Genomic DNA, 12618 nt, shown 5'->3' on the forward strand with positions numbered 1-12618 from the left:
CCAGTACCAGGCTGTTTTGACTACTGTAGCTGTATAGTAGGTTCTGAAGTCAGGTAGTGTGAGTCCTCCAACTTTATTCTTCTTCTTCAGTAGTGCTTTTTACTTATTCGATACCCAACTATTTTTTATGAAATAATAAAACCTTATGTGTTTAATGTGAAATTTCTGTTGGGTGCAGCAAACCCGATTCTAACTAATAAAATGCCAAAATATCACTTTAGCAAAATAGCAAAACATGGGGCCATTTTGATATCTCATCTTAGCAAACACTCTATAAAGAAGATATATTTATTCATAATCTCTACTGCTTTTTTTCAAGCGAGGCTAATTCTTCCCCTTAGTCTATCCAATCGAAATAGTATCACACAGTGAGTCTTCTTGATTAACATGGTTTTGGGAAACAATTCTCCCTGCCCTTTCCAAGATGTCACCATTCTTTTTTACAAACTGAAAGCAACACTGACCCTTTGCATTTAAACGCTGCAGCAAGTCCTGTAAAATCCACTCCAGCTGGCCTCTAGTTATCTCTTACTTAACCTTTGCCAGCAATTTTCCAGATGTTCTCAGCTTGCATTTTTTCTGAGTTGAGTTACAAGAATATCACAAACGATCTACTGTAGAATATCCTATTTTTAAAACTCAGAAGGCGATATCATGCAATAAAAAAAGTCATTGAAATGCCCTAATCGAAAGCCCTAGGCCAATGGGTATTAGTCACACAGGCCTTGTGCTTCTATTCCTTTTCATTCCTTCTGACGTGATTTCATCAATAAATCAATAAATATATTGTCTGTTCTGACTGATTTTACTGGAAAGTTCTTTTGGAGAGATTCTGAGGAGGAGTGAACATGCTGGTATTCCCATTTCTAGCTGCAGCTCCACAGCCAAGACAACATATGAGTAGAATTCAAATTAGAAAATATAATAATGTGTATAACAGATACAAACTGTTGTTTTAGCTTGAATTACTTAGTAATATTTTGTTAATATAGCTTTATGGTCCATGTACTAATCCTATAACCATGTTATTGAAAACACTATGTTAAGCATTTCTGCACCGAAATAACAATTGATAAAATGATTATTTTCTCCATAAATTCTAAATGAAAAGATCATAGCCACTAATGACAATTAAGGCTCTCTTCAAGACACCAAGCAATCACTGCACAGTATGATTTACACACAGCCAGGTGGGGTTATTACATTATCTACAGTTAATAAATCTTTACAAAATGCCCTATTTGGTCTATATATTATATCCATTACTTTCTCTACATGGAAAAAGTGAAATGAATGAGAATCAAAGAATGTGAGAGCTACAAAGATCCTTACAGATTTTCAAGTTCAAGGGCCCATTTTAGAGTAAGAGAAACAAAACCCAGAGAGTTTCAGCAGCCCATTCAGGTAAAACAGTTGATAAACAGCACAGTTAGAATCAGATAAAAATCTAGTCAACCAATTCTCAGTTCACCGTTCTTTCCATGACAACATTGAGCTATTATTTATGTATATGCTAATTAATGTAATTTTTTTATACAGTAGCTATGAGCTATTATAACACTTGTTTATAGTATTTTCTCAGTTTATATTTTATTGCATATCACCCTAAAATTAGAAAGTTAGTATTCCGTGACAAGTCCAAGCTTGCTTAAAGAAAGATAGGACTGGACGTGTCACGGACTGAGCCCCACTTATTTATCTCTGCTGCCCTGTGTGGTGTTATCAAAGCCTGCAATATATTCCAAAAGAGCCAAGGTACCTGGCCAATTGCACATTTTCTATGCACAGAAACACAGTAACTGACTTGTGTATTATTGAACATGATTTAAAATAATAGTAGTGGTACAATGTTGCCCTTATTTAAAGAAACAACATCTTCTATTTGTCTGTGAAACTTGTGGGTCTATCCCACGGTTTCTCAACCTCGGTGGACAATTCTCCATTGTGGAGGCTGTCCTGTGCATTGCAGGATGTTTAGTAGCATCCCTGGCCTCTACCCACTAGAGGCCTGTAGACCTCTCACCACCCATTCACCCCCACCCCAGGTTGTGACAACCAAAATTGTCTCCAGACATTGCCAAATGTCCCCGGAGGGCGAAATCCACTCCCTTCCCAACACCCCTGGTGAGAACCACTTGTCTAGCCAAACAAAGCATGTTTAGAAATTTTGACTTAAAAAAAAAAGCTCAGTCACTCACCAACAGGGTCCAGGAAATGCCGATCAGATAATGAATTGTATTCCTCTTCTGAGGTCAACACCTTCCCACCAGCTGGAAGGATTCGGCTTTTAGGAGCAGCTCCTTTCTGGTAGGCCTAGGGAGGGAAAGGCATAAACGAATTATTTTTTTCCTCATTTGGCTTTTTCGGAGATATCAGGAATATTAAAAATAGACAGACTCAGACACAAACACCCAAAGATAGTAATCCCCACATTATGTCACTGAGTTAGAACTATTTATTCAGGTATGTTTTGCCTTCCTGCTACTTGCAAGGTAGCCCTTCAGTACTTTTGTGTGAAGGTCACAGTGTGGTAGATCATAGTCCCTAATCTCAGGGGGATTTACTATGGGTATTTTTCTCAAATGGGGAACACATAATTCTAGTAACTTCTAGATATTCCACATGGCACTTAGCATTTCTGACTTTAATGCCTGAATCATTCTGATAATTACCCAAGGGTGATGATGTACGCCACACTTACTACACGGAATGCTTGGTGACTGGTGTGGGCCATGTATGGTGACTCACGAGACTGCAGAACATGTAACTGTGATTATGGTTGCCGTGGATTTTTGTCAAAAACTTAAAAAATGTTGCCATAATAAAATATTGCCACCAGATGTGAGATTGTTTTGCAATAAAATGATCTGGGATGGAGGTGCAATATGGTCACATCAGAACAAATTCTGGCCAGCAGACAAGAAGCTGCATTGTTTGGACAATGTAAGAGGCCCAGTGCATTGCTAAGCAGTCTGTTAAGCAGATATACCAACAAGGACATGGGCAGATAAGATAAAATGCAAGTATGTGCTTCTGATGGGGGCCTTAAGTCAAGGCACAATTTCGAGATTAGCAACCTAAAGGCAGACTGAGAACTGAAACCAAGAAACTGTGGAATACAAAATCTAGAGTGTACTCTTGGAAATAATCAAAATAATGTTGATCGAGGCAATAAAATCAGAACAACAGCAACATATATTCTGCATCAATAAGACAGTAATGGAAACCCAAACAAAACAAACATGTGTATCTAAGAAGCTTATTTTCATACTTATTGTAAGAACCATTAATCCACTGCTTAAGCACATCAGGGATCCAGATTATAATAAAGAAAAACCTAAAGTTGTGTGATTTTAAGAAAGTTTAGAAACAGTTTGCTTCAGACTGACCTCAGATCTGAACCGTATTATGAGTTATAACAGGCCCTAATCTAAGCTTTTATAAACATTGTATTAATCTTCGACAACAATATGAAATAGATATTATCGTCTTCACTTTACAAATGAGAAAAATGAAGCTCAAAGAGGTTAGGTAACTTGCCATTGATTCAGTGGTGAGTAGGCAACATAACCAAGATTCATACCCAGGCTTATCCAGCCCCCATTGGGAGTGTACAGAAAACAGGAAATGATTATCAAATGAGAATGTTTCCCCTTTCCTGCTTTATTACCAGCCAAAATTGGCCTCTCAATAACGTAATAGGTAATTTATAGGTACGCAGTTCGAATCCACCAGCTGCTCCTCGAAAACCCTATGGGGCAATTTTACTCTGTCCTGTAGGGTCTCTATGAGTCAGAATCTACTTGAGGGCAACAGGGTTTTTTTTTTGGGTGGGGGGTGGGGGTGGGGGAGGCTGTGGGCTAAATGCTTTAATCCATTTATTTAATCCTCACAGCTACACCATGATAACGGGATCATGCTCACCATCTTAGGGATGAGAAAACTGAGGCCCAAAGAGATTTCTGACTTTTCCAAAGACACATATCTAGCAACTGGTAAAGCTGTGATTAAAAGCCCATAATAATAACCATTATACAACATTACCACTCCTCAAGCTACCCTGAAAGAATACTGTAAGGTACCATACAGAATATAAGGTGATTTGTTACTATTATTATTCATAGTGTGTTAATAATTTGCTTCTGAATGCAAATCAAGTGTTGAATAAAATCTTAATATAGACAGGCAGAGAAAATACTAGTTTAATGAATATTAAGAAGAATAAGACTACCCAAAATGTTACTTGGGCATTGCCTAGCAGTCTGTGGAACAAGTTTGTACTGCATTTTATTTCTGTTTTCCATGAGAGATGGGAAGGAAAAACGTTGGTGTGTCAGCCTGAGCCACTTCCTAATAGTTTAGCATCAGTGGTACTGTTCAGAGTACTCTGTGAAGGTTGTCCTGACAACTCCTGAACTTGGAATCAAGACAGCAGTTTTAAATCTGACACTACCTTTAACTGATAAATAGTAACTATGGTATTCATTTCAAAGGGAGCACGAGAATCGATGTAGACTAAAAATGTATACAATATATCTGGAAGGAACCGTTGGGATCATCCACACTAACCTCCTGGTTTAACTGAGGCCCAGAGACAATAAGTGACTTGTTCATGAGTTCACTTCTAGCTAGTGGCACAATTTAACCTAAACTTTAGTTTTCCTAATTAACTGTCCAATTTTCTTTCCATTATACCACACTACTTCCCTATATGGCATAAGAAATGAGAACTAATAAAAGCAGAAGTCCTCCCCAGTGCTAGGTACTTTATGTACATTATCTCATTTTCTCCACATTTTTACAGACAAGAAATATGATGAGATAACCAGGAAAAAAATCCATAAGGTGGAAACAACCCACAGGTCAATCAACAGATGAACGAATAAACAAAACGTGATAGATCCGTACAATGGAATATTATTCAGCCTGAAGTCCTGATACATGCTATGACATGTATGAACCTTGAAAACATTATGTTAAGTGAAATAAGTCAGACACAAAAGGACACATATTGTATGACCCCACTTGTATGAAATATCTAGAATAGGCTGATGCACAGAGACAAAAGTTTATCAGTGGTTACCAGGGGCTAGTGGAAGGGAGGAAAGGGAAGTTATTACTTAAGGGGTACTGAGTTTCTGTTAAAGTCAACAAAAAACATTTGAAAATGGAGAGTGATGACGATGGTTGTACAATATGGTGAAAGTGATTAATGTCACTGAAATGTATACTTAAAAATGGTCACAATGGCAAATGTTCTATCATATATATTTTACCACAAGAAAACTTATAAGACAAAATAAAATCCATAAGGGTAAGTGGAATAAAAGTTTGTGAAATGTTCTGATTTTCTAAGAACCCAGGCAGATTCAATCATACCCTTATGAAATAACCCCCCACCTACCTGTCATGTACAAGACTTAAAAGTGTGAAGACATGAGGCCCACAGAGCAGAGAGAGATATCAGGGCAATGACTGAGAAAGACCTCGAGGCTAAACGAATGATCTTTGGAAAGGGTCCCGCCCCAAACACTGGTCACTCAGTACAACCATCCATTTTCACCGTCACTTGCAATTACTTGTTCAAAGTCTATCTTGCCCGCTAGATTGCAAGCATCTGTCTGATCTACTACTATATACCTAGAACTTAGTATAGTAAGTGGCATACAGTAGGTACTCAACAAATATTTGTTAACCAAAATGAGTATCTGAATGAGTGAATACTTTTGAATGAATCAATCAACCCAGCCAGTGTTTAAGAATATGGCAAGAACCATGCTTAGAACCAAGAACCTTGTTTAGAAGCAAGGATGATGAGACTACGTCTTACGTACTTTGGACATGTTATCAGGAGACAGCAGTCCCTGGGAAGCGTCATACTTGGTAAAGTACAGATCATTGCAAAAGAGGAAGACCCTCCAAGAGATGGATTGACACAGTCGTGCAACAATGGGCTCAAGCATAACAATGACTGTGAGCATGGTACAGGACCCGGCAGTGTTTCGTTCTGTGGTATATAGGGTCGCTATGAGTCAGAACCAACTTGACGGCTAACAACAACAACGACATGGTAACAAGGAAATGTCTTACCTCTTTGTTCTCATAGCTCTCCACAGCAAAATCATTTTTAACCACAATGTATCTGTCCTTCCATTTCTTTATGTCTTCAGCAAACTGTGATAGCTCTGCTTCATACAAGACAGTTCCAGGCTCCAATGGTGGCTTAAAAAACAATACTATAATTAACAATCACAACAAAAAAATAACTAAGTCTATCCAGGGAGGCCCTGGGTGACACAACTGGTTGTTGGATTAGGGTTATGCCTTGGACACACTCGGCACTTAATAAGTGCTTGATAAACTGTGGGAGAGAGGAAGTGGAGCAAGAAAGCTCAAGTTGTAGACATCCACCCTTACACCCTGAACGTGCCTCAGTGTTAATTCCTGGAAAAATAGGAGAATTAAGAGGTTATCCTCCTATTCATCACACCTTCAGGTTCAGCCTCAAGAGTCAGTGTTTAATGGTTTTCCCAAATCCAAAAACCACGGGAATCACGCTATAAGTACTTAATCCATCACCATGCTTCTCAAGGGGAACGTGTTATTTGGTTAAAGAGCAAGCTGGCATCAGGCCAGCACACCTCAGTTTTACCTCTTCTATTTAAAAGGTTGAGAATTCTTCATTCACCCTGGTGACATATGTGCTGTAGGACAGTTTCGGTTAGACTCCTAATTATGCCTTCCATTGGGTTAACTGCATAAGGGATAATTCCTACTCTGCCTCATTGTCCACGTCGCACATTGCTTCAAAATATGGGAATAGGCCTCCTGTTTTTTCTTGCTACTGTTACCGAATTTACATCTGTTTTTCTTTTATTAAAAAACCATAGTACTTTTAGAAACTTATTTTTCTACTTTCATGAAAAAATTTTATAAACCATACAGAGAAGACAGATATGCCAATCTCTTTTAAGAACTGTCTAAGGGATGAAATGAATTCCCTTCCAAATTCTAGTGCTTAGTGTTCTGCCATGATGGGCAATGAGAGAGTCTTCTTTTTTGCCTCATTAAAAGGTACGACGGGGCTTCACTCTTCTATTTAAATGAGGCTGAAATCTCATGGTATAAACTGATCTTTATAGTTCCTATGTGGAGCCTTTCTTAAATCTGGGCCACTAAAATCAACTGATAAACACTTGTTAAAAGTGTGCCCTACCCTGGAGCTGACACCCTGAATTTGGACTTTTAGCCTTCTTTGACTGTGAGGAAATAAACTTCTCTTCGTTAAAACCAAAAGAAAAAAAAAAAAAGTGTGCCCTACCTGAGATTTACTATATCCAAATCTGTGGGAATGTGGCCCAGAATTTGCATTTTTAACAGGCTCCCCAATGTTTGAGAACCACTGTTTTATAGGGGTAACAATCAGTTATCCCTACATGCTCAAGCTACTAAATCTTATTCAACCTTTCTGTGGTATTTGACTCACTGATCACTCCCTCCTTCTTGAAATAGCTCCTTATTTGCTTTTGGGCACATTACCCTTTACTAGTTTTTCTCCTACTCTACAAGCTATTCTCAGCCTATCTTGCTGGATACTTCTCTTTCTGATCTCCAAATTGTGGAGGGGCCAGGACTTGTTTGTGGAACTTTTCTTCTCTATTTAAACTCTAGGTTATGTCCTAGGGCTTTAAGTAACAGTTATAAGCTGACAACTCTCAAATTTCTATCTCTAGCCTTGACCTCTCTACGTAGTTCCAGACCAGTTGGCTGCCTATTTCATACTTCCATGGTGTATGTCAAACAAGCATCTCAAACTTAACATGTCCAAAAGTGAACTCATGATTCCTACCCACCCCTAACTCCTCCTTCTGAGTAAAACGCAACTCCATCCACACATTTGCTCAGGCTAACACCCAAGAAGTCATCACTGATTTCTCTCTTCTATTATCTCATTCCCAATTCATCAGCAAGTTCTGTTAGCTCTACCTCAAATACTTCCTGACTTGGACAGCCTCCTGTAACTCCTACCACTATCATCACCCTAGTCCAAAGTAGCATCATCTCTCACCTGGACTGCTACCATATCCTCCTCCCCAGTCTCCTGTTTCTTCTCTTGCCCTTCCCCACAGTCTATTCTCCACAGAGAGGCCAGAAAGGCCATTTACAATTATGTCACTCTGTATTCAATGCCCTCTAATGATTACTTCCCATCACACTGAAAACAAAATCCAAGCCTTCATAGTAGCTCATAGGTCCTACATGATCTGGCCCCTGCCTACCTCTCTGCAGTCATTTCGTATCATTCCCTTGCTCACACTGCTTTCAGCACGCTAGCTTCTAGCCATGCTTCTTATTGCCACAGGGTCTTTGCGTGGCTGTCCGTCTGCCTGGAATATTCTTCCCATACTACTAACATAGCCTGCTCTCTTACTTCACTCCACTTTCTGCAAAAATCATCTCCACAAAAAGGGCTTCCTGATCACCTTATTTAAAATAAGACTCCTGCTTTATTATTTTTTGTAGCATTACCTGATACTATATTATATATTTATTTATTTGTTTATTATCTGTCTCCTACATTTAAACATAAACTCCAGGAAGGCAAACAATTTCGTCGTGTTCCCCTAGTCCTTAGAACACCAAAAAAAAAAAAAAAAAAAAAACCAAACCTGTTGTCATCAAGTCAATTGCAACTCACAGAGACCCTCCCTATAGGACAGAGTAGAACTACCCCATAGGGTTTCCAAAGCTGTAATCTTTAGGGAAGCAGACTGCCATGTCTTTCTCCCATGGAGCTGCTGGTGGGTTCAAACTGCCAACCTTTAGGTTAGCAGCCAAGCATTTAACCACTGTGCCACCAGGCCTCCTTGTCCTTAAAGTAAGGTCTGGCAAATAGTAGGTTCTCAATAAATATGTGCTGAAGTCGTGGATAATGATTATAATGGGGCATAGGAGAAAGAATGAATTTAGGGGATTAGAAGAGAAAATCATATTTAATCAATGACCAAAATGAAAATGTCCCTAGTACAAAGAACTGAAATTATGACCATTATTCCTCTAAACTTCACTACAAGTCAAATTTCCCAATATTAAAGCACCATTGTGAAGAAAACACTTAATAAAATTGGAATCATGACAGTTTTCTTTTTATATGGATTACACTTCAACAAGAAATCATATGTTCTAACTTTCAGGCCAGTAGAGTTTTTTGAATATAACATTATTACAGAGCAGATTTTTTTAAAGCTGCCACTCAAATTATTATTTATTTCAGAAATATTATGAGTTATAAAGCTTTCCTCAGTGGGAGAAATATGTACACCAAATGTCCTCAGGTTACCTTGGTCTTCAAAAATTGTGACTGTAGATCTCTTTGCTGTTCTACGTCACTTCGTACATGATTGCAGAAAGCCACAGAGTACTGGCGACTGTAGTAGGGACTGAAGTTTTTGATAGTAGCCTCAGTTTTCCCTGTGTGGGAGGTGGGGGGCAGAAAGTTAGAATTTTGAAATGTAGCATCTCTTATAACATAGATACACATCTTTTTTATAAACATCACCCTCAGGTCTCCCTAACACCACTATTCCCTAGGGATTTGTTATTAGTCCACATTCCCTGAGAACTAACACATGTTGCACACACCTTTACCTCTCCCTCCCCCCGCCCTTAGCATCATCCTGAGATACTTCAAAGTCCCGAAGCTCCACCCATCCAGTAAACAGTAGTCTTTTTCTTCATTTATATCAACAACCCATTGCCATGACCATAAACTCAACCAACCTTCGAATCCTTCTAAGACTACCACTTTACCTCACCCTCTTCTCCACCTCAATTTGCTCTTCATTCCCTTCTAACTCCAGTCATTCAACTTCCCCCCTTCACAATGATCTCAGGGTGTGCCATTTCAACCCTGTACGCTCATCATTTCATATTCCTTCAGATCCCTGAAAGAATGAATCTTGCCAATTCACAACCCTAGATGAAATCAATACTGTTTCTTTCTAGTTCTGCTTCTGTTTCTGTTTTAAAGAAGGTTTGTGAGTCAAACCATTGCATAACTAGTGTGAAAGGCAAGAGCTCCAGTTTAAGAACCTGGAGACTTGGGTTCTGATTCCAATTCTAGTTGTAAGACAGACACTAGCTATATGACATCAGTCAAGTCACTCATTCTCTCCAGGTTCCAGTGACCCTAACTGTAAAGGAAGGTGCTCATCGGTCCACACCTTTCTTCGAATCTGCTTGACAATGAAGTATAATCACAGAAGTACAGCTACCTCACAATAGTGACCACCAATTGCAATATAGTCTCTTAGCACCAGAAGAAAATAAAGCTGAGTATGTGTGGAGTTCCTGGTTGATGCAAACAGTTAACATGCTCAGTTGCTAATTAAAAGGTCCACGGTTTGAATCTACCCAGAGGTGCTTGGAAGAAAGGCCTGGCAATCTACTTCCAAAAAGTCAGCCATTGAAAACCCTATGAGCACAATTCTACTCTGACACACATAGGGTCACAATGTGTTGGAATCAACTTGAAGGCACTTGGTGGTGGCAGTGGATCAACCATGTGGAGAGAGCTTGAGGATTGGAGCAATAGGCACTGGAAATATTCTTGAGCTTCTCCAATCAGTGCTTACTTTGGAGAGTGAGAGAGTTGCAAAGGAAAGAAAGGAGAAGGAGAAATAGGGGAGAAAGGGCAAACGAGCATTCTGAAGCAGATCTGAAATCCTCATTGCATTTGAAGTACTTTCTGTAGAGCATAGAAATAAATAGTTTCCACTGGCTGCTTACAAGCTGTTAGTCCTCAGAATAAGACATTAGCTTGAAGAAAAATAAACCTGCTATTACATTCCAAAATATTAAAATACTTTCATGTGTACTAGGCATAATTTTTGTTTTTCAAATTTGGTATTATAGTCAACAGAGAAATATTAAAATACAACATACTGGCAAGATTTGTTTAGAGCTATTATGCATGTAGAATTTCAAAAATAACTGAAGAGTTTTAATTATATAGCTTGAGACACTCAATACATGAACTATGAATCCACAGCTGCCAGCTTCTAGGCCTATGGATTCATAGCCAAAAACTCCCATAGTGTAAAAATACTCTATATGGGATTTCTACTTTTGCTCGAGTATTTAGGTCTCATGATATGCATGAGGTAAAAAGGAATTCTTGGTTATTCCCTCAGTAAAATGCCATTTACTGGTTGTATTTATGGGCTTTAAAAATTATAACTTGTAAGGCACTTTGAGACCCACTAATAACAGGTTCTGTAGAAATGCATATGGAAGTTCCTATAATTTGAATCAGGCATGCTTTTACTTGCTTGTGAGTTTATGATATTACTATTAATCAGTATTTGTATAATACTTTAATATATTCAGGCTTTACAACCATCTAATTGGTTATTATTTTTACTAGCTTTTATATAATGCATAAGTAGTAAAATTCTATATCCTTGTTTATAATTTTCTTACATAAAAGTAGAACATCTTTGAAAATTCCCACAATGAAAATGAGTCTCACCTCATTGAAACACATAAATGGTTAACAAAATTTGCCCTTTAGAGCCAAGTAAACACTGTTTCGTCCATAAAAAGAGTAACCTGTTAATTTCTGATGCTAATTTTTGCACTCTTACAAACACTTGGATTGAAATGAAAGGAGTTGCATATCCTTTTATCATGAGCTCTACAAACCTTTGAAACAAGATTTCCTGCCACATCACCAAGCCTCCTCCAGAACACCCTGCTTCTACTGAGGTGCTAGGATGTCACTACTCCCCCCCAAGGATGAGAAATATGCTTCTGTAATTTGAATATCTGCATATGGTACCATCAGTACATCATCCACCAGGCAGTAGTTACAAAAGAAGAGATCACAGCTTTCTTGGGTAACTAACCCAACGATCAGGTCGAATATGAATAAAATAGCCAATAACATTATTAGCTCTTTAGGAAAATAACCCAAAGCTATTCTCAAAAGGCATCTGGATTTCATCTTAAGGAGCCCTGGTGGCACAGTGGCTAAGCTAACCTAAAGGTTGGCAGTTTGAAACTACCAGCCATTCTGCAGAAGAAAGATGTGGCAATCTGCTTTCCTAAAGATTAGTTTTGGAAACCCTATGGGGTAGTTCTAGTCTGTCCTACAGGGTCACTATGAGTTGGAATCAACTCAAAGGCAACAGGTTTTAAAATGAAATAAGGAAGCACCTTAAGTAGGGACTTTGAGAATTAGAGCAAATTAGAGCAAATTGTGTTAGGGCAAAATACCACTGTGATTAGGAACACGGACTCTGGAGTGAGACAGACATGGGTTCAAGTCCCATCTCTTCTACCTACCAGCTGTGGGGTCTCATTTGAGTTATTTCCCTTTCATGCGCACGTGTAAAATGAAGATAACAAGAGTAGCAAGCTTATAGGGTTGTTGTAATGATTATATAAAATTATGGCTATAAAGGAGAGCTTCAAATCGGTTCGTTTTGGTTCAAACTCCTGCTGAAAATTTGCATTTCTAGCAAGTTCCCAGGCGATGCTAATGCTGCTGGTTAGGGATCAATTCTGAGAACCACTAGTACAGCAGTGGTTCTCAGAATTTTTTATACATAAGAATCA

General features: G+C 38.6%; 1 protein-coding gene across 2 annotated transcripts in view; it reads right to left on the reverse strand.

Moving 5' to 3' along the window:
• NIBAN1 (niban apoptosis regulator 1) overlaps positions 1-12618 on the reverse strand; it is a 150930-nt gene that overhangs the window by 80709 nt on the left and 57603 nt on the right. For both annotated transcript variants that reach the window (XM_004372957.2, XM_023728122.1), the window contains exons 2-4: positions 9341-9471; positions 6091-6222; positions 2199-2313 (exon numbers count right to left, since the gene is read on the reverse strand). In XM_004372957.2, coding sequence (XP_004373014.1) covers positions 2199-2313; positions 6091-6222; positions 9341-9471 — 378 coding nt within the window. The remainder of the gene's footprint in view (positions 1-2198; positions 2314-6090; positions 6223-9340; positions 9472-12618) is intronic.

This window comes from Trichechus manatus, unplaced genomic scaffold, assembly GCF_000243295.1.
Source record: "Trichechus manatus latirostris isolate Lorelei unplaced genomic scaffold, TriManLat1.0 scaffold00021, whole genome shotgun sequence".
Classification (NCBI taxonomy): Eukaryota; Metazoa; Chordata; class Mammalia; order Sirenia; family Trichechidae; genus Trichechus; species Trichechus manatus.